Source organism: Synchiropus splendidus, chromosome 14 (genome assembly GCF_027744825.2).
Source record: "Synchiropus splendidus isolate RoL2022-P1 chromosome 14, RoL_Sspl_1.0, whole genome shotgun sequence".
Taxonomy (NCBI): Eukaryota; Metazoa; Chordata; class Actinopteri; order Syngnathiformes; family Callionymidae; genus Synchiropus; species Synchiropus splendidus.
The window spans coordinates 6509543-6536155 of NC_071347.1; the positions used below are offsets into that span (position 1 = coordinate 6509543).

The following is a 26613-nucleotide window of genomic DNA, read 5'->3' on the forward strand; positions in this document are numbered from 1 at the left end:
TATTCAAATACAATACAATCATGCAATCTTTTACTACTTTCTTTATTTTTTTAAACGACATTTAAACATATAGCATCTATTCATAGAGCGAAGACTTTCATCCAAAGTCATCAATTTCCAGAAAACTCACTTTGGCAAGAAAACTTCCTTTGGGAAAACGTGACTGTTAATATTCCCTGATCAGCACTAACTATAGAGGGATGAAGTTGTTGAGTCACAACACAAAGATATGGCAAAGAGTGGTTGTTAGAGTAGAGTACTCCAAGAGAGGAAGTCAGAAGCATCAGAGAAGTGTGTGAAGGTTGCTCACAACGTGTATGAGGACACTAAGACAGTGTTCTAGGAGTGTGGATTCAAGGTGACACAAGGATAACTTCACGGTTCAGCTTTTCTTGTTATACTATGGTGAAGGAAAATAATGTTGAAAACAATGACTGCTGATCCTCATCATCCAATGACCAACAATTCAATCTTAAATCGATGAACTTACTCATGAAACAGTTGTGACACAGACTATAGTGTTCACCTACAGGATGGATGTGTTTACTTTCACTCTACCTGGAGTGATTCCAGTTCAAGGGAAACCAACCAGTACGTGATAAACATTTTCCCTATAAAGTGGGAAGTTGCGTGAAGATCACATGAGGTTGGCAGAGGCATGTTGCCCTTCACTGACCCACCAGACGATTTAAAGACTCTTAACGCCTGTTTCACTTTAGCTTCACTGCCAGGAGTCTGAGTTTCCACTTGTTATTTCCGAAAGAGTGACAGCAGGACCTTTTATTGACGGACAGGGAATGTGAGAGTGAACATCTTAGAGAGATAAATATGACCAAGAAACACCAATCCTGGTTTTCTGAGCCAAATATGCAGCTATATTAAAATATAAAATGGACATATTAATTCCAAAAAAAAGAGGAGCGTTAAGATATATTTCTCAGCAGCCACCAGTATGGAAATCTGACTGCTGTCCAGCAGATATGACATGTATTCTGATGTTGGAAATGCCCAAGCGATCGAATTTAGGATCACTACAGAAGGCACCAAGAGTTGAACCCTGAGGAACACCCCATGTTCATGTTGAATTGTGCGAGGAGTAAAACTGGCTTTTGATAAGTGGTGGGAATCTGTCTTGGTGAAGATTGATTTGTCAGACAATTCTAGCAGAAAAACTACAACAGCTCACTGACCTTTACTGACCTGAACTGTCAGAGGAGGGGAAAACCAATACAATTTGTGCTTCACTTTCGTGGCAGCAGGTGAGTTTACATTTTCAAGTCAAATGGAAGTGAAATGGTTTTCAGCCGAGGAAACTTGGCAACAAGTGGACGTGTTTTAATCATTGAGATGAGGCAAGGTCGTCATTTTGCCCGACAGCTCGGGGAGATGCTGAAAAACATTGACTCGCTGGAGCAGGTTTGAGTGTCAAATAAATCTTCCTGGTAATGACTTATTTTTGGAAACTTTTTTTAATGAGGCAGACAGATGTTGACAACTGGGGTTCAGTGACATCACAGACATCGACGAAGGTATTTCCTGTTTTTGCAGCAGTGACGCTACAGACTGAGAAAGGTAAAGAATGAGGAGGATCTGAGTGTTTGTGTCGTCCAACGGTAGGAGGTGTGTTCATGGTCCTCCCCCTTTTCCTAAAACTTCGGAGGGGTAAAGAGTGTAGCCGGTGTCTTCCTCCCTCAGTCGTCCTCCCTCCCCTCCTCTAACACAGATGGATTACTCTCCGCTCCTGCTGCTGTGGTTCTGCAGCCTCCTGCCAGGTCAGTGATGATGACATCACAGGCTGCTTCTGCTCATGGAGGTTTAGGCACTTTCACAGACAATTCCAAATTCTAAATTACCTTAGAAGTAAAGTGTGGTATTGTCGAGTTTAAACATTGTGCAAAAATATTTTGCATAATTTTGCATGAATACAATGTTCAATATTTGAAATCTGTGTATATACAAAAGTACTTATTTTTCTTTCTCAATAAAACAAGAGACATTTTTTTGTCATAATATAAAAACATCTTCCCTTTTCTTTGTCTCGTAATTGGATATAACTTCTTAATATTTTAGTGTTTAACAGTGATATACAGTTTTTTATTGTTTTAAAGTTGTCTAGTCTTTTAAGGCTCAGTCTTCTTTAATGGAAATAATTTTTACCTTAATTTACAGTGTTTTTGCATTGCTTCCCCCACTTTTTACACTTATTTTATCTGTTTCATTTGACAGATGTGTTTTGTCTTTATTTTATTTATTTATTTATTTACTTTTTCGTCTCTGCATGTTAGGTGCTGTTTTTTGACAAAAAAATCAATCAATAAATTATTTATGATTAAAAAAAATTTATTTATATTATATTATATTATTGTATATCTTCTAAATTATATTTCATTCAAATTAATTCTTGCTAAATTATATTGTTTTCCTCTTTGGACTATTCTTGTGTTCTTGTGCTCTTGTGTGCCTGACAGTTGCAAGGTGGGTCAACCAGATATTTGGTTACAATTGTGAGGGTCACTATAAAACTATTAGCCTTCTATATGAGGATGAGCGTGAAAGGACCAGTTTTTCGGGGCGCGAGAGTGTGCCTGGGAGTGTGTGAGGTTGGCCATAACTGTGGTTTACTCCACCCCTGCGGTGCGTTGTGGTGTACATAACAAACCACAGCAAGCCACAGACAACATTTTATTTCTCTCTCTCTTGAAGCAGTAGACAAATAAAAGAGAAATTTCTTTGATGAATTTTCATGAAGTCCATGTGCCAAAAACAGCTCTTATGTAATACAGACATTTTCCTACAACTTCATTTTGTCATCTTGTGCACAAACATGAGCAAATAACCAAAATACCAGCAGCTAGGTTGTTGTTAAAGATGCTATTGTTTCTGGCCCCAAAACACCACATTTAGCAAAGTGATTTTCAACCTTGCTTCTTATTTTACGTCTGGTAACAATTCAGTCACACATGCAAACGTAAGATGAATAGGATGGATTATAGTGTTGAAGGTTTCTTTACATTCTGGGTTAAAGTTTGAAAGCAAAGTGCCCAATGTGCTGATAATAAGTAAGAAATGTCATATAATAAAGACTTCACGTCATTGTCATATTCCATTGTGACATGCAACAAAATACATTCATTCATTCTTTAATCCTCCAGTCTGTAAATCTTTGTATGATGGTCTAAAGAAAAGCTCACGGATGCTGGTTTAACTTGCACACAAATGTTGACGTCCGCTTCAGTCTCTTAACTGTCGTAACTGACTGAGACAATAGATAATGGACGTCTGGTAACCATCCCTCCATCCTGACCCTGCGTCACCTTGTGACCCCAGAGTATCCAATCGTTTCCTCCAGCTGTGAAAATGAGTTGTCTGTTTGCGGAACATGGCAGACATCAGGACCAGAGAGCAAAAGAAGATGTCAGGGAGCAGAAGTGGAAAATATTTAACACAGAGACCACTATTATGATACATTCATTATTTAAAACCCATCAATCAATACGAAAACAAATGCTTAAAGCAGGTTAATGGAAATTACCTTTAGTATTATGTTACATTGGAGTGAAATACCTGCCGCAGCTTTGACTCATTGCCACGTCATGTAGTAGAAACTGGTATTGATATGTCATCTAATAGACATGTATTGGTCCTTCGAGATGGTAAGCAGTTAGTTATCTAATACCAGTCAAACATTGATGTCCCGTTGAGTCAAAGAAATCAATGTTGTCACCACTCCCAGTTAAAGGTAGGTGTCAGACTCAGTGGTCGCTTTAGAATCTCAGCTGACTATGAGGGGATGTAAGTCCTCTGACAGAAATGACATGTCTTCTTCAGCTTTAGTCGTGGGATGATCTGCTCAGTTTATTATTTTGGCCTCATAGAATGTTAATGTTGATCCTAGTTGACCTTTCACCTTCAGGTATTTTGATGGACTGTGACGAGAAGAGATGAAGAGACCATTGTTTATTTCTTTTGGGACAATACTTGGGAGACATGGCTTTCACATCAGACACCACATTAACAATAAATAATTAAATAACACTTACATTCCTGAAGAACCATTCTTATTGTGGTGAGCTTCTTTATTATTAATGTAAATCTGAATCAATAAGTAAAATATTTTTTGCAGTGACTTGCACAGTTCACATGATAATGATGTTGTACCAATATATATATTTTTTCTGTGATCCATTTGTGGCTTTCATATAGTCCAAACTTAATTTTCTTTTGCAATTTCAAGTGAAACACAGAAGAAAGCCCAATCTTTCTTTTCTTCTACTGATTAACTGAAATAAAAAGTTCTGTAGCGAGACCTACAGCTCATATGGAGAAGTTTGCCGCAGACTTGTGGAGAGAACAGACAGTGCATGTTGGACCAGGGATGTTGGAGATGGAGATACCAAGGCAGAGAAGAAGTCCACCATAAAAGCTTTTGATAAAGGAGGACATGAAGAGGAGAGGTGTGGAAAAGCAAAATATTCAAAGAACTAATGTGCAAAAAAACCAAGAGGGAAGAAAATGAAATGAAAACCACTGGGATCATTTTCAGTGAGACAAAGTCTTCTCTCTTTTCGGGTCGTCCACCACTTTTCCTGGCTCTACCAGTTGGTCCTTCCATAAAATACACAGCTTTCATTGTTTAATTTATTCCTTTTGGCTTTCAGATCTCAGATTTTGCTTCAACTTTGACTCCAGAAATGCCAAAATCTTCAGAAGTCCCAGAGAGAACCAGTTTGGCTACACTGTTCAGCAGCACCAGGCCGGGGGGCGACAGTGGTGAGTTATATAAACAGCGACCTCACAATCCCTGCAGCCTCGTCTATATCAAATGCTACCGTGACAATTCAGCCACGATGAGGAACAGTTCTGGCAGCTGTTTTTTTTATTTCCAGCGTTCTGCAGGTGACATCACCGTCTGCACGTCCGATCAAAAATAAAAACAGATACATTGATAATTTATTTATTCTTTCTGACGTGGAAGTTTCGCATTCTGGAAGGAAAAAGTTGCAGATATTTCCAGGAAAGTCGTTCAATGATTTGTGTCTGTGATTCATAAAAGGAAGTTTTCCACTTAGAGCTGACGAAGAAGCCTCCAGGTTATTCGTCCAGTAAAGAAGGAGGCAGGATTAGGAGAAAGTGGGAGGAAGGAAGTTAGAGGAGAAAGAGGGAGAGAAACACACAAGCAGGAGGGGGAAGCGGTTTCAGTGACATTTGATGACCTCTTGGGTCGAACCTCTGGTGGCTTGTATGCTTCAGTAACAATAGTTCTGCAAGTTTGGCTGAAGATTGGAAACATTCTAAAAGGGCGGCGGGTTGAGTGCTACCAGGGAGGGTGAAACAAAACTCTGTCTATATATCAGTTACATCAGCATTATTAATATATACATAAACCTATGGCCATGGAAGTCATGATGTCCTACCCTGCTCAAAATCAGATTTACTTCCTTGTTTTCAACTCTACCTTTAGCTGGTCAAACACCCAGGTGAAGTATAGTTGCGTGCATGTGTGTGCTGGCTTTTGTGTTCCCCTGGTGACAGACCTGTGTCAATTGCACGTCCTGCCTGGAGTTAATAAGGGGAATCAGACATCTTTTATCGCCGCTGCTGCTGGTCAGTAATTACCTGTCTGTGAGTCTGCAGCACCAGATGAAGAGGGGACTTCTCCTCCTGGCACCGTGCAAAGGAATTCTGGGAATTTTGTGTAATTATTCCGGCAGCACTTTTAATCAGTGGATTAAACGGTGGCACCTGCTGAGGTGATGATGTCAGAGCTTGTTTGTCTGCGGCTGCAGGATGCGGTTTGTGTCGGCCGCAGCTCCGCCTCTCTGATGTGGACGGCTCGGTGAGGGAAGTTCTGCCTCTCTGGTATGTGACTCAGACTCAAGTCTTCCCAGAACGTAGCCACATGTGGTGGTGTTTACTCCAATAACTCATTTGCTGTCTGACACCGTGGCCGGGTTTTACTGCTGAACACTGCGGCAGCTGGGATACAAATGGCCTTTGACCTTTGCCCTGCTATAAAATGGACCCATGCAATTCTGATCAAAAGAAATATATTTTAGTTGTGTTCATGTTGGTTCGACCCACATTCTGACAATAACCATTTATACTGAAACAGTTTTTCATATCCCTGAAGTCTGACTCTCACAAAAGAAACACGAACATAAATCATACACATATGTACCTCCAAGTCCCTATTTGTTTTTTTTTTTAGATGTTCTCAGCTACCTAAGAAATGCAGAGTATTGTTTACTCCTTTGAGCCCTACAAACCTAACCATCAGTCTCATGCATGGGTGCTCAACAAACCACATGAGAGACGCTGTCGGTCTTAATAGTAATGAATCTGTGATTCACTTCCTCCTTCACAGACCAGTTTAATTCATGCTCCGGTCGATTTTCCCAGCAGGCATCCTCAGGTTTGAGCTTTGGGTGTTGTTGTGTGTGCAGGTTGCTGGTTGGAGCACCATTTGAAACCACAGGGGAGCAGCAGACCGGTGATGTGTTCAGGTGTCCTCTTGACACCCGAGACGCCTCCTGCAGTCGTTTGCAACTCGGTAAGGGACACACAACAAACCCACCTCTGCTCAGTCACACACGAATGTGTTCTGGCACACACCCCTCCTTAGTGAGCGGCCAGTGGCTGGCAGTCTAAAGACACTTCATCCAGAGACATCTGGTGCTCATGCTCATCCAAAAACCGTCACAGAGGATGAGACCCCGACACTCACGCTGATGGGTAACATTAACTCAGAGAAGTGGATCTGGCACCAATATCTTTGGATCACTCTTCTTGAATATTCTTCGGTAAAACAACTGGAAAATATTCCTCTGCCATCAACCGTGAATATGAGCTCATCCAGGACGACAAATGAATGATGTCAACTGATCTCCGACGTGGCTCGCATCAAACACTATATTTCAAAGGACTGTATTCTTTAAAATCTGTAGTTTGTCATCCATGAATTTATATTTGTATTACGTAGCTGACTCATGTGATAAGTATAGGTACATTGCTCTATTCTAACATGACTCATGACATCACAATTCCAGTGTTGAACACAAAAGATGAGAATAATAATTAATCACCTCAAATAAATAGTTGTTTTCTAAACTTTTACAATAAGTTACACTTCTTGGTGCACCACATTATACATTGTGATGCCATAACCAAAACATGCATGATGACGGAGACCAAATCAGATTGCTGCAAAGGACGGGAAATTTAAGCTTAAAGAACTTGAGGATAAAAGCACAAAAATGAAAACATGCAGCAAAGAGTTTGCTCATCACTGGAGCACTTCCACCCTGAGGCAGAAGCTTATGTGTCCAGATTCAACATAATTGACCATTCTGGGGTCAAATATTGAAATGTGAATAATTCATTTTTTACATGTATAAATGTTTCTTGCCATTGATGGGTGCTGCTTTTTGATAATTAATGTTGTGCTATATTTTCTTGCCTACGTGTTCAACCTGCTAATCAGCACTGTTTATGTTGCTTGGTTTTATGGAAGAGAAATATGGCCTTCGGTGTCTTGCTCATAAATGAAGCAAGGTTAGAGCCTGACTCCAACTGACAGCTGCGTTTTCAGTCATGAAGACACTCGCAGTATGAAAAGAGCTGAACCCAGAGACGTAGCTCTCAACTGGATCACCACTGTTTGACAAAGATTGTGGAGAAAGTGGGTAAGGAAGGTTGACCACTTGGGAGAGAAGTTAGACGGGCGCCTTCTGGACTCCTCCCTGGTCCCAGGGGCCGACCTTAGACACAATCATTCTTCCAAACCTTATTTTGTAGAAAAGAAGTGAATGAAAATACATTTAAAAAATGATACAACACAACCTTTGTTCGTCACAGTTTCCTGAAGAACTTGGTTTGCTCTGTCTTCAGGGAAAGTTTCCCTGGATCATATCTCTGAGAGAAAAGACAAGATGAGACTGGGGATGACCTTGACCTCTAATCCTAAAGACAGCAGCTTTGTGGTGAGTTACATGACTTACATTACCAATATTCTGTGAGTGATGGTAAATGAGAAAGGAAACTCATGCCACATGCCATAAGTATTCAGAGGATCCACGATGCTTAGTCTACCTGCGAAATATTTTGAGGCGGAGGGTCCTCTATTAGTTTACTTTTGTGAGGACTGGAAAATGAAATATTTCTACTCTGCTATTTACATTTTTGTGGTTGACTTTCATGGTGTTGTCAGACCTGTGGTCCACTGTGGTCTCATGAGTGTGGAAGCTCCTTGTACAGCACTGGGATCTGCTCCAAAGTAGGACGTAACTTCAAGATGTCACACACCCTCACGCCTGCACTGCAGAGTAAATGTCCCTCAGCTCATCTGCTCACCAGCCTTTTTGTGATTCCTAATCTTTTCACGAGGTGTGTTTTTATACTTCAGGATGTGAGACTTTCATGGATATTGTGATTGTTCTCGACGGTTCCAACTCCATCTATCCCTGGTACGAGGTCCAGGACTTCCTCATCAATATCCTACAGAAGTTCTACATTGGTCCAGGTCAGACGCAGGTGGGTCTGTCCGCACAAAACAAAAGAGATTCAACAGGATTGGAAAAACCTTCTGGACGTTCCTCTTCACCATCATCAGGCACGAATAACTAGAAAAACACTCTGACTCTGGGGTGTATTGTAACTGCAGGCCATTATCTAGATACATTGAGGAAATATGTTTGAATATGCTATGGAACGGATGAGGGATACAAGGGATACATTGGTTGTCTCCAGGTGGGTGTAGTCCAGTATGGCACCAGAGTGGTCCATGAGTTCAACCTTGGTGAGTATCAGACAGTGGAGGATGTAGTGGAGGCTGCCAGGAGAATCCAGCAAAGAGGGGGCGAGGAGACGAGGACGGCTCTGGGCATCAACGTGGCGAGGTACTACTATGGAAAACTGTGGCTAAAATGTTCCCACCAAATCTCACCATGGTGCCCAATCGTTGACCAGGTCTCAGGCTTTCAAACGCGGAGGGAGACCGGGGGCCAAGAAAGTGATGATAGTGATCACAGACGGCGAATCTCACGACAGTCCTCAGCTGCTGCAGGCTGTCGGGGACAGTGAGAGGGAGAACATCACCTTATACGCCATCGCTGTGAGTGCTGGGCCCTGAAACAAAACTCACCTGTAAATATACTAAGGCGAACGTACAACAATTTCTTAATAAAGGAAGGATGTCAAAAGGTAACCGTGAACAGGTAGTCAACATGTCCATCAGCAAGCACTTTTAAGTGCATATTATATCAACTACTTTACTTCCATATTAAAAAAAAACATGTTTGTTATGAGGAAAAAAACAATTTATTTGAATGAGAGCACACTGTTATTTTCTTTTTAACCATTATGCATTTGCAAAAAAAAAAAGAAAGTGACAACACATACATCTCATGATTGCTTTTTATTATTTTGTTCATTATTACTATACAAATTGAGATGATATAATGAGAAAAAAAAATAAAGTTAAAGGTGTTGTGAAGATGAAATACTAAACAAAATACACCTTAAAAATGCACACTATTGCTGAAAAAAACCGTTAAGAGAGTGCAATGATGGAAGAAAATTTAGAGTTAAAAAAATTAAAAAACAAATCAAATATTTAATATTGAAATGTTATTAATCATGATTAATTCATATATATTGTTTACCTTTGTTTTTTTGGACAGAAAAGCGCAGTTCTCAGGGGGCACCCGCACGTGCTCATGAGAACAGAGGAGGCCTCACAGAGGCAAATATAACCCCTTGTCTCACCTGTCTCCTTCAGGTTTTGGGTTATTATAACCGGAGAGGAATAAACCCTGAAGCCTTTCTGCAAGAAATCAAGTTCATCGCCAGCGACCCAGATGAAGAACACTTCTTCAACGTGACGGACGAGTCAGCTCTGAAGGACATCGTGGATGCTTTGGGGGAGAGGATCTTCTCTCTAGAGGGTTAGTTGACATTCAGCTACTTGAATTCCTGGTTAATACCAAATAATGATTTGGCATGTGTTTGTTTCCAAGGGAAGCTTTCTGCTGCCAGACAGTACCAAGAATAAAAGCGCAACTAGTCGAAAGAATGTTTTTTCGAGAGATTTTCATGTTTGTCTGGGATCAGTGGACTCACAGCCATAGAGCGAGGGGTTTTGGAAACAGACTATGGGAATGTGGATCGGACAAAAAATGAAAAAAAAAAAGAATGTCCAACGATCACGCATTCTTTTGACATCTCGTGTGCTGCAGGAACCAGCAGTCAAGGACGAGGCTTTGGACTTCAGATGGCTCAGGCGGGGTTCTCCTCACATTTTGTCAAGGTGACTCCTCCACTTCCTACTGAGAAGCCGCTTCTGTATGACTGGATCTTTCCCATTCAAGAGATAGAATGAAGAAAAAAACTTCATTTCATCACCATACCAATAGTTTAGCACAGACGGAACTTCAATTCATAGGACTTTTATTTTATTTTTTTTTACATGACTTGATGAAAAAAACTAGAATTTAGGTCACAGTTATTGTGATATATCCAGTGGAGCTGTTTTTTCTTTGCTTCATTGATCTCCCCAAACACCTGATCAGGATGGAAAAATATTTCTAATCCAGACAAAACTGGAGCGAATTCCAGCATGGAAATGTTGGCGTGGAGAGTTGCGTGTGTAACACAGAGCAGATGGCTCTGCACACACTCTTACGCACACAGATATTAAAAAGCATTAACAGAGTTTCCTGTTCTTCAGTTTCAGATATCAGAGGTAAAATGTGAATGACAACAAACAAAAAATAGTTTCCTAAAGAATCTGCCAAAACTGAGTCAAGGCCAGCAATTTGATTAGAAGGGAACTTGGTCACACAGTTCTTGACTAACCACATGTTTTTGAGCCTTTTTTGAGGGTAATTCAGAAGCTGTGGAATAATTCAAGAGACAGGGAGCAGATTTTGCACCATAGGAATTTAAGTATCTGCCAGATGGAACAATCCGCCTGTGAATTAGGTGAAGGGATTCTATTCTGGCGTTATTCTGGGATTCGTGAGTTTGAGTTGGATTCTATGTCGATGAAAGAGGCTGTGTGCTGAAGCTGTGCCCAGCCAGAGGATGAGAGCTTCGGCATTAGATATCAAAAGTCTGTGATGAGTCTAGCATACTCTTCATTATTTCACTTCAGTAAATCTTGTGTCTTTGCAAGATTACTGTTGTTCGGAAAGCTCTTTCACCATGACGCTCTGACACGGAACCTCATTCCTAATTTGGATATGCATTAAAAGGATAGTTTGAGTCTGGAAATAAATTACTTTGTATTTTTATTGTGAATTTTATTTTTATGTCATTCAATTTTGGACAAATACTTCAGTTTCTAGTGTTTCTTTTTTTGGAAACCAGGTCCAATTTTGTAAATGTGTTTCTAATCTGTTCTTTTCCCCCCATTTTTTTTAAAGAAGAATCAACTCTGTAAATTTAAATCTAAGGAAATGAGATAACAATTTAATAGATGTAAGGTTTTGACTAGCTAACGCTCCCTATTGGAGCAGGGATCTCACCTCAATCAAAGCCTTGAACAGGACCTCATAAGAGCTGCAGCATGATGCATCTGCATCAGTTTTACAAATGTAAAAAAACATTCAGGGTGGATGGTCAATTTTTTTTGGCAGGTCCCTGACGATAGCCCCCTAGTGGTGCACTTACACCAGCCCTTTTACCCCATTACATTGTATGATAAAAGTGTCACAATTTTTCTTCATTCTTAGATTCCTGAGAAAAAAAAAGAATGTTACTCCGATATCAGTTCCATGCATGATGTGTCTCAGTTCGGACACATAGTGATACGTATTCACTACTTGGCCACTGTCCCAGCAAATGAGCTCTAAACATTGCATATTGATAATGCATCTTTTTCGAAAATAAACATAAAAAATAAAAATAAAGTTCGTTATTTCAGCGACGACAACGCTAATAATGTTTTTTGCAATTCATGCCCATTATTCTGGCTACAAAATCCACAAAATATCTGCATGCCCCTGTGGGAGGGGAAATGCTGATGGAGTTTTCAGGAGTAACTTTCTTTTCTGTCTTATACAGTAGAGATTGCGGGTTGTTGGTGTGTGTTTTTAGCATGGTGTGGGTCATGTGTTGCCGTGTTGAGTTGATGTTAATAATTGTCGCTCCGTGTAGGGTCAGAGGCGTTGGAGTGATAAAAGACATCCAGTCTAGTTGATTCCTTTTTTGTTTAAAACAAGCCACATACATTTCCAACATGTGAGGGATTGAGAGGGGGCATGGCAGTTTTTATGGGGACATGATTCAGATGTTTTTTTTGTTCAGGGAGGATGTCACACCCCCACATTCCCCCTCAACTTGAGTTCTGATTACAAATAAGGCGGGGAGACAGTTATACAAACTGGAAGTTCTTGTAGGCTGCATACAATGTCTGGGCGGGCCATGAGTTTGACATGTGACCCATGATTTTGATCAGTAATATAGCGTTACATAACATCATTTAAATGAGTTCAAACTGTATACGTGGCTCCGGCTCATCGTGGTTTTGTGTATTTGCAAAATCTAGTGGTTCTGTCGTCAGAAAAAAGAAAGTGGGAACAAAAATGAGATATTTGCAGTTGCATGGAATCTTTATGTTTTAGTATTTTATTAAACAGAACAGTTATTCAACACTCCACATTTCCGTTTATTTCTGCCTGTTAAGATGGAAAGACGAACAAACCCGCATCGACATATAGATCTAGAACATGCTGATCAACATACTTATTTTATTTAGATCCAGATGCGCCAGTAAAGGACGTGTAGACACAGATTCAAACCAGCGTGTGCTGCCTGCACCATGTGCACCTCATACCCTCCGATCTCCTGCCAAACATCTGCGCTCTCCAGCATCACCGATCCCAAATGATGAGTCAGCTTTAATTACTGTCACATCTGAACTTTTGACTTCATATTCCGTTACGTGTTATCATATATGTGTGTCAGTGGAAAGGTGCGACACTCCGACATTCCGGCACACACCGAGGCGACTCAGTGAGAGGTTGTTTATTCAAGGCAGAATTTCTGAACCTAAAGCACGTAGTAGTCAAAGATCCCATCAAGATAAGACGTACTGTTATGCTACAGCAGTTTGACACTCTGCTTCACCTCATTTTCCATTTCCCAACACCATTAGATGGAAATACGATTATGAAGTGAACCAGGCAGCTGCTGGCTAAATGTAAATTTCAGAACATTACTTCTTAATATGTCTTGTTTCCACTCCAGGATGGTATTCTGTTGGGTGCGGTGGGCGCCTACGACTGGAATGGCGCCGTGCTGAAGGAGACTAAGCATGGAAAGGTCGTGCCCCCCAAATCTTCTTATCGTGCAGAGTTTCCGGAAGAGCTGAAGAACCATGGAGCTTATCTCGGTACCTCTTTGGCCAGTTTGAGACCATCACTGAAACAACTTCAACAACAACAAACAATGCTTCCTGGCTGCAGGTTATTCAGTCGGCTCCCTGGTTACTTCTCGGGGTTCTCAACTCTACGTCTCAGGCGCTCCGAGGTTCAACCACACTGGCAAGGTCATCATCTTCTCCCTGAAAAACAATGGGAGTTTGACAATCCTTCACACACTCTTAGGGAAACAGGTGAGTTGGTCTTTGACAACACCTGCTGCGATGCCACTTGAGGTTTAAGTGTTTTTCGCTGTTTTTTAGATTGGCTCCTACTTTGGGAGTGAGGTGCTATCAATGGACGTGGATGAAGATGGAGAGAGTGACGTCCTGCTAGTGGCAGCACCGATGTTCTACAGTCAGGGCAGGGAGAGAGGGATGGTGTATATGTACACTGTCACTGCAAAGGTACACACCTTTTTTACAGAAAGAAAAAAAGTAATCACTGGTACTATTTTGTTTTGTATTCTGTTAAATTTCATTTATTATTAATAACTAGAGCAAACCATCTTCTTAAATGGGAGTTAAACATTTTCTGTATGACTGGAATAAATGTAAGAAAATATAGAAAATATTTTGCATAGAAAATACAAGATACAAATGCAGCATCCAGACCTCAAAAGAAAAAAAAGAAGAAGAAGGGACACAAACCTGATGAAGCTCAGAATGGTATTCAACTGTTCATTATTCTTGAACAAAGTGTATATCTTGTTAACTATGAAGAAGACAATTTGGCAAGACAAGATTTTTTTTCCCGAAGGTATTTGCTGTTAAAATGAGCATTACTAAAATCCAATTTATAATGGGAAAGGTAAATAAAGACTGAAATTATTTAGAATTAAAAGTAATGCATGATGATAAATGTACTATATCTTTTGTTGATTTGCTCATCAGGGCCACATAAACAAAAGCTGAGAGGCCCCCGTGCCGCACTTTACCCTCCTCTGGTCTAATATAAATGTTTGCTGTTTTAAAAGCACCAAACATAAGTCATGCTCTCATAACAAGCAGTCTACAGTGGTGAGGATACTCGAATGAATGACTACAGTTTGTGCTTTCAGGCTTCACTCATCCTGAATGGATCCCTGGTGCCAGCCATCGCCCAGAACTCTCGATTTGGTTCAGCCATGACCCAGATCCCAGACATGAACGGAGACGGGTTCCAAGAGCTGGTGGTGGGAGCACCACTTGAAGACGACCACCAGGGGGCGGTTTACATCTTCCATGGCCTTAATAAAACCATCATCCCACAGTACAAACAGGTGAGACTTGCTCGGACGGGGGACCTCTGAGGCAACAAGCTTGTTGATCTCCTCTGTCTTCTCTGCAGCGTCTAGCAGCCGCTGGCTTTTCTGCTGGCCTGCAGTATTTCGGGCGAAGTCTTCACGGTGTGTTGGACGCCAATGGTGATGGACTTGTTGAGTTGGCAGTGGGAGCGCTGGAAGCCGCTGCAATCATCTGGTCAGAACCGCATCCCTTTAAACCCAACACCAACCCTCTGATAATAGATTGTTACTAGTCCAATGTTGGTAGTTTCAACTTTAATCTTGGTTTGAAATGTGAATCAGAAGTCTGTTTACTTGGAACAAGACCAGCAGAGAGACAGGTAGAATGGAGTTTAGAGTAAAGATTTCCGTATGAGGCAACAGAGGTAAAGGAAAGAGTCCATTCAGTCAGAAGCTGGGTGAGCAGATAAGCAGGTGGGCGTCACCATCAGAGCCTGACTTACGTGTCCCGTCTTCTCTCCAAGGTCTAGAGGCGTGGTGCGGATCCGGGCCAGACTCACCTTTGAACCAGAGAAGGTCAACATTTTCAACAAGGACTGCAGGCGAGGGGGGAAGGATGTGACCTGCATGTCTGTCACTGTCTGCCTGTCTCTGGAATCCAGGACCAAGACCGCGGGAGACGTGGGTACGTGCCAAAGTGTAGCATTAAAATCTCAACACCATTTTTCAATCAATTATAATATTTTATGACGCCTACTTTTAAAGAGCTCCCCATCTGGTACAGCAGCCAGGATTAAAATAAAATTGAAAATCTGATGACCAAATGATGAGCTGCCGTCTGCTCAGTTGATTTCCCACCATGCTATGTGTCAGTGCTGCCGTGTCTCCACGTGGTTAATCAAGTTCAGATGATGGAAACACAACAGACATGTGAACTGCAGCAACTGTGACACCGCAGAGCTGCACACATCATCTGGAGTGGATTATCGCACAGACACAGAAGGCAGAAGCTGCAGAGTCCCTCTCAGTGATCTGTCTCTTTCTTTCAAGTCCTCTATATTTAGAGGTCATATCAGAATATTGCTCACTAAGTGTTGATGCTATAGTCAAGATCACCAAACCCGAGACCGAGTCGAGAGTGAGACAAGAGAAGAGAAGTCGGAGATGAGAAATACACACACGCCTGTACCACTATCTTTGAGGGGACATTTCATATACATAATCTTGACCAAACTACACTGAACCAAACTTCACCAAACTTAAACCCAATTATAATGATGTACTTATTTTAAAGTAAAGTATCAATGTAAATTTCCCCACAAAGCAAAAATGTCCTCACAAATAGGTGTTTCCATTCCATTCCATGTACATTTTGACCCAGCCATGTCGGTGAAATTTGCTTTGCAAATGTCACACGGTGCAAACTGAGTTATTGTGTTGACTTTGATGGCATAGGTGCCACTCCAAGCTCTCCTTTCTGTCAATGACATCAAATGAGAGCATGTTTATTGTCAGGTGCTGTAGGATACGGCTTGCAATATTTTCAAAACAAAAGGCTTTTTTTGGTCATTCATCTAACTTAAATCTAACTTTTCACAGTTCAAGAAAATCTGAGAAGCTATGGTCTTGACAGAAAATCAAGAGTCCAGCACGTCCAAGTCTGAGATGAGATCGATACCTTAAAAAAACACTACTAAATATTAAACAACACCACCTTGCACTCATTAACTGTGGCAGTGTCACTGGTGCAAGAATCATAAAATAAAATAAAATAAAATAAAATAAAATCCAACCTAAGTGTGCATGTGAATAAAGCCACATAAATGTTGTACAGGTTTGACATGATGTACCCGGCAGTAGAGGCCAGTGTTTATCACCTACAGTGCTCGGGGGGGTTCACAGAAAGCGTGTTGAAGACATGCTTGGGGAGTGACGGTCAGTCTGCCAAAGGCTAAACATGGTGTGCTGAAGTATTATTATCCAGCGTGTTGGATGCCTGAGCGACTGAAATGAGGAAAATTGTCTGAGTTTGCAATATAATTAAAGGCCTTCTGCGGGAAGATTGTTGCAGATGATGACAGACAGAAGATAGAAAATAAAGGTCATGCAACACACATAGACGCTTCACTTGAATGACGGCGCCTCTTGGAATCGCCAGGATGGTGTTTTTTATTTTCACTGGATGAACAGCCCTGTCTTGTTTCTCGCTGGCACTCCTGTCAGATGCCTGGTTTAGTCTGGTCTTGGACGAGCGTCGCTTTCCTCCTCGAGGTCTTCTGGACGAGTCCGATCGCCAGCAGCCAAGACATCTGGTCCTGCAGGCGGGGGTGGACGAGAGCTGCCAACCTCTTGGCTTCTCTGTTCAGGTAAGATGCAAACACACAGGCCCAGAAACCTCACAGTCTTTCACACTAGTCTGGTGCACAGGACACGTCACATTATGGACGTCCAATTACTGTTGCCTTGGAGACAGGGCTGCTGAACCCAGAGCAGGGGCCAGTGCTGGACCCTGACTGGCCAACTGCTCTAAGGACTGAGGTGAGGCACAAAACCTCTCTAGACAGGAGTGTAATTCTGAAAAACAATGAATGGAAAGGAGGTCAGTCATTGATGAAAACTTTTTCGTCCCATAGCTGCACTTCTGGAACGGGTGCGAACAAGAAGATGTGTGTGTCCCCGACTTGATCTTGAACACACACACTGACTTGGTGGATGTTCAGTAGGTCACTTGAGTGTACTCTTAAAATGCTCTGACAACACTGCACTGACCACAATAGTGAGTGATCATTTATTTACAGGACATTTTGCAGTGGGAAAGATCAAGCTGTGTGGTCCATATGTCGACACCAGGGGGCGAGAGAGAGCTCAGTATACTTGGTGGAGGCAGGGCGAAGGAGAGTTGTAGTTTTCACTCGTCTGGAGAACCACGGCGAGAATGCTTATGGAACCACGATCAACATTTCAGCATCCAGTAATCTGGTCTTCTCCAGTCTCATTGTAAAGGTTGGACAGATCTACATCCACTTAGGGAGAAACAACATTTACGCTTCATTCCCTCTTTGACAGGATCAATCAGACATCCAGATTGAATGCTTCTCAGACGACAGTTCGACCAATCAGAGGAGTTGTAACATCAGCGCCCCCTTCATGAAGTCCCTGTCTCAGGTTGGTTTATGACCCGTCTCATCCTGGTCATGGACTGTTTGTTCCTCTTCCCTCTGGCAGGAGGTTACGGTCCATCCAGACCAGAACCTCCAGTCACAGGAACAGCTTCTTCCCCTCGGCCGTCAGACTGTTGAATTCCTTTGTTGTTTATTTTATTTTATTTTATTTTATTTTTTTCTGTCAGCACTTTATTCCAAACCACTTTCCTAGTTGGTGGGCTCCCCACTGACCATGGCAATAAATTAAATTCTGATTCTGATGTATAACAACATGTTGAGATGGGTTTTTATTCATTTGCAGCCATTACAATGGGAGTCAATGGAGTCAGAGCTGCCATGGCCACATTCTGTGACCAGTAGATTTTGAAATCTGAAAATATGAACGCCAAGAGCTGCATGCGTTTTGAGCGACGTTTAAAAAAAATGTAGTTCAGACATGAGTTGAGTCAACAGTTTACATTCCATAGAATGGGAGGACATGTCAGCATTATCTCATTGGACCTTGATATCGATGTCATACTTAGCAGTAGAAATTTGTTTTGACCTCTAACCCTTTGTTGACACCCTTTGACCAGCGACAACTTTGTTCAGGGACGTTATGTTTGATTTTTTAGCACTTTTATGTGCTGAAACGTATGATATCACAGTTATACACTTCCTGTGATACCAGTTTGCGCAGGCTGTTTACTAACCATTTAAATTGAATGTATTACAAATTGGCCTGGGTATTGAGTTTCCTCCGCATGCCTCAACATAGATACATGAAATCCCTGAATCCATTGTGTAATATGTCATGTGAAGAACAACCTGCAGTTTCTTCTAGCATATTTTCTTATGATCCTCAGCTTCTCAAGTTTCTCAAGTTGAAGGCTTGAAAAGCAAGTTTTAATATTTATATGATTTTGTGTTTACATAGAAAATGCATTCCTGATTTTAATAGGATGTTACATATTTACGCAGCTTTAAAAAGAAAAAGAATGACTGACTATTTACGACACACAATGGTGAGGGTTTGTGTTGCTGTTGAGTTTCACTGTTTTGTTTGGATTTAATGACAGTAAATCAGCCATTAGTCGCATTAAGGAGTGCTTAAAGTAACAGACAGGAGAGGGTTGGCCCCGCCCCTCTCCGACAGGTCCCTTTGGGCCGGTCTGATGAAAGTCCGTTTTATGGGAGCCGACTGGATCGGATTAGTTTCGGCTTCCTGTTAACAGGGCGGCAGCCTCGGGGGGATTGGACAGAGATGATAAACTAAGACCTGATGATGGAAACTGTCGCTTTTAAAAATACTTTCAACGTTTACACAGAACTGGATTATTCAGCAGGAATATGTTTTTCAGGTTTCTTTCCGGGTTGAGTTTGAGCTCGACCACTCTGTGTTCCTCGATCACCTTCAGGTTGTCATGGTAACCAGCAGGTGAGACAATTTTGTTTGACATTGTTGTTGTTGTATGCAAGTTAATCATACATGTTTTTAGGGTTGTACTTTGCCAGGACTGTGGTTCAGCTACCTATTTTTGTAGCAATAGATGCTCACATGTGTTTGTCTTTCTCATGTTTGTCATTGACTGAGTTCAGTGACGGAGAAGAAGGTTATCCAGATGACAACACCAACACGATCTATCTTCCTCTGGTGTATCAAACAGAGATTCTCTTCAGCAGGTAATTCTGTTATTTCTCAGTACTATACCAAGATGTGTGAAACAAGAAATCATGTCAAAAGAGAGCACAGTGCACACAATATACGCTCATACTGTGACCTCTTTATCCACTCCAATACAATGTTTAGCGTTTTCAGACTTAATATTTCTCATGTATGATCAAGATATTTCAAAATCCTGCAATGCCCCCACCCCAATTTTGACTTTGACTTTTCAGAACATGCCGAAAAAGTCAGCCGTACTATGTGTAAACAGTATTTTCAGCAGTCTCCTACTCGTATCTTGAGTCACTGCGTAGCCAGTCTGTATGCGTTTCAGGTGCATCATCTTGCAGCCATGGAGCACGCCAAGCATCAAAATAACTTGGAAACAGAAGAAAAAAATCTCGAAAGTTAACAGAAAGTTACTCCGAAAAACAGAAATGATAACCAGAAAAACAAAGCCAATGACCCTGAAATATTTTTCTGACATTCTTTTAGAGACCCGTATCCTCCTCGATTTGAAATCCAGGCAGACTCGTCCTCCTCGACGAAGAGGAACCTCACATCATTTAATCTGACCTATTACGTGAGTAGTAGTAGCTGGGGGGAAGTATTCTCTGGTGAATATGTAGGCCAACACAATGATGATGGTGTTCCAGGTTCAGAACCTGGGTCAGTTTGTGATCCAGGACGTGATGTTCAAAGCAGATGTTTGGGCAGTGAGTCCGGGTGGGAACCTGCTGCTGAATATCAGCGAATGCAGCGTTGACCAGGTACAACTAGTTTATCAACCAGAAATCTCTGTGGGATCTTCTCACAATTTGAATGCCTCCAGCAGTCAGCTGGGTCTCCTTGTGTCCTCCCTGAAATCCCAAGGAGCAATCCAATCACAGCAGAGGATCTTACAACCCTGTCGGAGCTGGTCAGTGCCACAGCATTTAGACCAGGAACAGCACAGCACTAAAACCAGCAGATATTCTACACAGTGTGTGTGTGTGTGTTCCTGTGCACAGAACCAAAGTAACAGCCAGAGCCTCCAGGTTCAGTGTCAACTGCAGCTTCCACCCTTCAGACAGGTCAAGCTCACTCTCAGAGGAACCTACCAACTTCCTGTTCTGCAGGCGGTGAGTGAAGTGTGAAATTGTTAAGGATGTATAAACAAATCTTATTTCCAACAAGCTCTTAGTAGGATCGCACAGTGGAGTCCTAGTATTATGTCACTATATTTCAGACACCTTAAAGTAATTACTATAGCCATTATAAAGAGTATTAAATTATTGCTCTTTTTTATAACTTTCTCATTTTCTGTTCCAGGTAAGTTTCAGGTCTCTGGATGTTTTGACGTCAGCATCCATTAACCTGCCAGCGTCGAGCAACATGTTCCTGCTGGAGGAGCAACCTTACAGAGAGGTAACATCTACATTTATATTCAAGATGTTTCCTTTCCATTTCTGAATTCATTTTTTGTCAATTCCGTTTTTTCCACCTTCCTTGGAAGCCCGCCCTCTAGCGGTAGCGGGATTTATTTATAGTTGCTGCAGAAGCTGAACATTCCAAGGAATCTATATTGAATTAGAATAGTTGTCTCTTTTACATATGTGTGTGTGTGTGTGTGCAGATCCTCTTGCAGCTCAGGAAAGACAATGAAATGAGTGTTCCAGTTTGGATCATAGTGGGAAGCTCACTGGGAGGGCTGTTGATACTGGCCATACTCATACTGGCTCTGTGGAAGGTACGCACTGGCACACGCTGTGGGACACTGTGTCCGCACAAGCTTTAAAGCTGAGAAAAACTTTGTCTCCAGGTGGGCTTCTTCAGTCGACGGAAAAGGCAGAAGGAGGAGTCAGAAAATGAGAAGCCTGGAGCCGAGCTGTGATGGCGACATCGTTCAGGATCAGGTGACCTCAAGAAGGAACTGAGTTGAACTAGCTCTTATTTATAAACCGCTGTGAGGAGGTCAACTGACCCCATCCACGGCCCCCAGAGGCGTCGCCCATCCCCTACCAGACAAGACAAGTGGACCTGCCTGATTCTGGTCACATGACTTCTGTACACAGTTCATATTCACGCTGAGTCACCAGTAAACATCACCTGTCTTCAGTGGACCCTTAATGGACTGTTCTCTTCTGAGACTGTTCTCTTCTGTACCGCAATTTCCAGTACAGAAATGACCCAGCACAAACGTCAGTCCGTGACTCTCCTAGTTTCAAAGACGTTTTGTCACTTTCTTTGGTAACATCCTGACTGAAGCAAACATTTGCCTCACATCAGCTTAATATTTGACTCACCATTAACCATTCGCTCCACAAAAGAACTTCGACTTTAAAACGCAAAACAAAATGGCTGTAACTATCAGAGCATAAACAGAACCAACCTCTGGACAAGTGAAGCTTGTTTTGGAATCGCCAAACGAAATCAACAACAATGTCTAACATATTGTTACTGTAAACAACAGACTCAGTATTTGTGTCAGTTTAAAACATACATGGCTCATGCACTTTGTTGTAAAAAAATACCCATCATTTTTGTAAATATTTGTTGTCTTTGATACTTGTTTATGTTGCAATATTTATTGTGTGCAAAAGCAACATTTTTTATGAGCCGATGGCATTTTCTTCATAAAATATTTTTAAAATGACTACGGTGTAAATTGTTGGTCTTTACAGTGTCGATCTGGTTCTTGACATGAATACTTGGATTGAGTCTGAATTTTACATTTTTCTGGCATAAAACACACATTTCCAAGTTCCTGTGCTGCTTTCATGATTCCAGTCATTCATAGAAACCTGCAGGTGAGTTGATACTTAGAAGCTCCCGCTCAAACCAGTAATACCAGTTTGGGACATGGACTCAGTCCATTAAAATGAAGTGATGAACTCAGCATCACACCTGGTGTTTATGCCTGTCTTGTTCTGATGGCTGACAGAAGTTACTATTTCAGTCTATGCTTTATTACAGTGAAGGGTAATATATGCGTGTCAATGTGCTGTCTTCGATTACATACAGCAGAAACATTTTAAATATATGAAATAGTTGCCATTACAACTGATAAATCACACCTGTACTGGCAGCATACTATCTATATTTCTCCAAATGAAAATCATGTGGCACACATTTATTTTTGTAGTTAATCTTGTGACACAACATCAAATTTATAATCCACTATATTCTTATATTATATTTAGATATTTAAATGAAATTCCATATTTAGTTGTCCTAAAACTTTCCACAATATTAAAAGATGTTAATTCACAAATCTTTTGAACGATACATTTAAGCATACAAATCAACTTATCCGTACATTTAAAGGGCATCGAATTGAAAGTTGAGTACCATCATCTCATGAACGCCTTCACATTTTGAACATCCTAAGAAGTGAATGAAAAATGAGGACAGACTTCAGAAGCAAGTCAGAGGTGTATTAGACAAAAACATTCAATCGCAGCTTGTTTTCCAAATAAAAGTCATTAAAAAAATTACAAACCAGTCTTCCAATAAAACCTCAGAGAACTCTTTAAAAAATATACATTAGATAAAGTTACTAACTGGCTGTTTTTTTTTCTGGAGACATTATTTCACACTGATCATCAACATTAGACAATCATACAGAGACTGGAGTCTCATCATCATGGTGTTAAGGCAAAAGAAGGAGCAGCGTGTTTATCGTCTGTGCAGCATGGCACCAACAACCAGCGGTGGTTGACATTTCCAATGTAAAAAAAATTTAAAAAAGAAAAAAAAAAAAGAATTAAAAGTAAACCAATTTTAGTGGAACTCCACAAACTCTTCCAGAGTTTTGGGGATTTGGTTACGGTAGGTAATCTGGTGCAGGCGGACGGCGCGAGCAGCCAGACACTTGAGACTCATCTTCATCTGCGTCTTCAGTAAGATCTCGGACACACCAGTGGTGCTCTTGTCAAGCGGCGTCTTCTTCTGCTTGTTAGTCCGGTCTGTGTGAGCACCCGCCTCCACCAGGCTGATGATGATGGCGTGCAGCGTCAGGAAGTCACTTATGGGCCGGTTGTACTGGACGATCACGTGCAGCGGCGTGTTTCCTTCGTTGTCCACTGCGTTGACCTGAGCACCACAGTCCAGGAGAAGCTTGGTGGCTTGCGCGTTGGGGAAACTGCAGACGTCGTTGGTGTGGAAGTCGTCGACAGGTGTGCTGGAGTTGATGGCCAGGTGCAGGAGGGAGGACCCTTCACGGGAGCGAGGGTCAAGCTGGATCAGATCGTAGATGTGCTTGTTGATGCGTGCCCGCTCCTCTTCGCTGCAGGCGGTCTTTGTTGAGATGCAAATCAGATACAAGAAGGTAAATATATTGGACTCAAAATTATCCATGATCTGTGGCAGCTCTGAGTCTGAGGCAGAGTCCACACGAGCCTTGCTTCGCTGGATCTCCAAAACACTGCAGCTCAGGACCTGTTCCACTGCAGACGCCGAGACACGCTCCTTCAGGTGAACCATCTGAGAGAAAACCTGCGCAAAGCGGAGCAGGTCCTTGTGCGTGTTGCGGCTTCCTTTCTGGCGCAGACGCAGCGCGTGCAGCCACAATTTAATGCACTGGTCAAACTCCATGTTGTCTGCGTACACGGCACCGCGGTAGATGATGGGGTGAGACACGTCGATGTTGTCAGAGCCGAGGATGCGCTCTCGAATCATCAACCCTTCCATGTGTAGGGCGTCCCGGTCCACTCGGGTGGCCTCCAGCTCATGCAGAGAGCGACATTCAACACGGCCGCCGTAGGCCTCGATGGGTGGCAGCAACTCTTTGGCAATGATGTTTTCAGGGTCCCGGTAGCGCTCGGTCATTGCCATGTGCAGATAGTAATAGGTCTTGTCAATGTCATAGTTCTCCCTGTCGTTGGCAAATGAGGCACCAAGCAGTTCCAAAGCCTCAATGCGGCTGTGTGGTTGAATGTCTGCGTGTTCTAGAAGCAACTCAACCACGGCTGCCTTGCAGCTCTCTGCCGCTACCTTCAGCGGTGTCATCCCATGTCCATTCACCGCCATGACAGCATGACACCTCACCAGCTCTTTCACGATTTCCAGGTGCCCAGCTTCTGCTGCAAAGTGAAGAGCGGTGGCGCCACAGTGAGCCTTGGCGTTGGGGTCAGCACCACGCTCAAGCAGGTAGGCCACCACGTCCGCATGACCTTTGTAGGCAGCGATCATGAGGCAGGTGTTGTTGAACTTGTTGGTTATGCTGATGTCAGCGTCATGTTCGACCAGGAACCTGACGATGTCGAGGCGTCCATCGAAGCAGGCGGCTCGTAAGGGTGTGGAGTTTGTGACAGTGGTGTGGTTGACATTGGCACCGTGGCTCAAAAGCAAACGTACAACTTCAAAGTGTCCTGCGCCGGATGCACACCACAACGCAGTAGCACCATCGATGACATATCTGCAGGAGATGAAGAAGAGATTTGAGTTCGGTGTCTATATTATAAATGATGACTATTAAATGCAAGTGTAAATAATGAAAAACTGGAGTCAAAACTGCAGTACAAAATACTTTGCAAGAACAATGGAACAATCCTCAGAACATTTCATTGATTGGATCACAGATTCAATGTGATTGATTGTGAGATTAAGCCATTGTCCTTTTAGTTGATAACCAAATCACTGAAGGTGTAATTAATCTACTTGTCGAGGTCAAACTGACAAAGGAAGTAAACCAAGTTAAACCCATCTCGCTACACAGGGGGTGAATTTTGGCCGGTTTAACCCAAGTGTGTAGCTTTCAACCGATTTGTTGCACTTGCAAAAATTAATTTCAAAAAACACAGATCGCTCGATTGAATATACTGAATTTGGCATTGGGCAAACATTTTTAATACTTTCAAATATAATAAGAAATACGATCGTGAGTCCATAACTCGACCCCGGAGATCTTACCCGTCGAAGCGCACAGTGCCAGTCTGCTCCGTGTCCACCCTGTAATGATCCAGTAGCAGCCGGACCACTTTGTCGTGTCCGTTGCGAGCAGCGATGATCAGCGGGGTGGACCTCTGTCCAGCTTGGTGGGTCACATAACTCAGCAAGAAACGCGTCTCCTCGTCGGAGTGGTTGAGCAGAAGAGCGGCCAGCGTCAGGACTCGACCTTCGCTGGCTGCCTTGAAGACGTAGCCGGCCAGTGACTCCATCTGAACCCGGCTCGGAGCTTTGCCCCTTGGTCGCTTGGCGACTGAGGCCCGCAAAGCTCCGACCGGAGCCCGGCTCGGTGCCTGGACCCCGGCCTCTCTTGCAGCTGTCGCCCGCAGAGCACCGTCCGGAGCCAACAGCCTCCCATTAAAGAGTCCGAACCAGCCCCGGGGCCCGCATGAATCTCGAATCTTCTCCGTGGTGATCGGGGCTGAGAACCAGCGGGGGGAATTGCCAGGGGAGATCCGGGATCGCGAACAGCGGTCTCGGGTTCTGATCAGCTGAGCTAGCCGGTTAGCTTCTCTCGTCAACCAATTATCTGTTTTTAAACACTCGCGCGTCGCCACAAGTAAAAAACAAACATCTACTCTTAAATGAAAAACCAAGATAGGTATTTTTAAAAAAGCAATTTAAACAGTTCCCAATTAAAACAGAAATACTAAGCGCTCGCGCTCCACTCCTCCTCTAAACTCGTCATTACCGGAAATGTTGATCAACAGCGAAATACTTCCCACCAGAAATCCTCCCCAGCGGACAAATGGTTCCGCTATCTCATCGGGCCTCCCTCTGAATAAAGTGTTGTCCCGTTCATTCATTCATGCATTCGTTCATTTCTTACACTTCACCGTGGGAGTTGGAGCCTCTCCCAGCAATTTAGGCGAGGGACACATTTTTTACTTCTATATTTTCATAGCTATCATTTTTTGGCCATGGAACTGTATTTTAAGGTGCAAATATATATTATAATATATATTGTAGTTTGCACAAAATGGTTGCGTTTCATAACAGTTGATTTAAATGATAAAAAAAACTCTTACCAACATGTGATAGTCATGTGTGTCGAACAATGAATTCATCCTTTAAGTTGGAAGGATGAGCATAATTGAATTCAACTAGATACCTCTCTTTAAATTCAAAGCCAAGGTAAAACAGTGCTTTTATTTCACTGCATCTTTTGTTAACTGATTATTTTCATGAAAGGTTATTGAGCAACAAATACACTTTATAGAAAACACGTTTCCT

At 42.3% G+C, this 26613-nt stretch overlaps 2 protein-coding genes across 2 annotated transcripts; one reads left to right on the forward strand and one right to left on the reverse strand.

The window, feature by feature from the left end:
• The first annotated feature begins 1723 nt into the window (after positions 1-1723).
• itga11b (integrin, alpha 11b) lies at positions 1724-21959 on the forward strand. The gene is made up of 30 exons (XM_053885557.1): positions 1724-1772; positions 4659-4770; positions 6444-6550; positions 7888-7979; positions 8207-8321; positions 8402-8529; positions 8746-8894; positions 8965-9109; positions 9776-9941; positions 10233-10303; positions 13246-13390; positions 13464-13612; positions 13682-13825; positions 14479-14679; positions 14748-14878; positions 15168-15352; positions 16873-17009; positions 17071-17181; positions 17277-17362; positions 17442-17646; positions 17710-17808; positions 19148-19224; positions 19386-19469; positions 19948-20035; positions 20109-20222; positions 20285-20371; positions 20463-20573; positions 20764-20859; positions 21068-21181; positions 21254-21959. Exons 1-30 carry the CDS (start codon positions 1724-1726, stop codon positions 21323-21325), a joined length of 3570 nt encoding a protein of 1189 aa, XP_053741532.1. The 3' UTR covers positions 21326-21959.
• Positions 21960-22580: 621 nt separating this feature from the next.
• Positions 22581-25990, reverse strand: fem1b (fem-1 homolog b). Its single transcript, XM_053885667.1, has 2 exons — positions 25345-25990; positions 22581-24850 (listed from the first exon to the last, which is right to left on the reverse strand). The coding sequence occupies exons 1-2, from the start codon at positions 25590-25592 to the stop codon at positions 23215-23217; spliced, it is 1884 nt and encodes a 627-aa protein (XP_053741642.1). The 5' UTR covers positions 25593-25990; the 3' UTR covers positions 22581-23214.
• Positions 25991-26613: the final 623 nt, after the last annotated feature.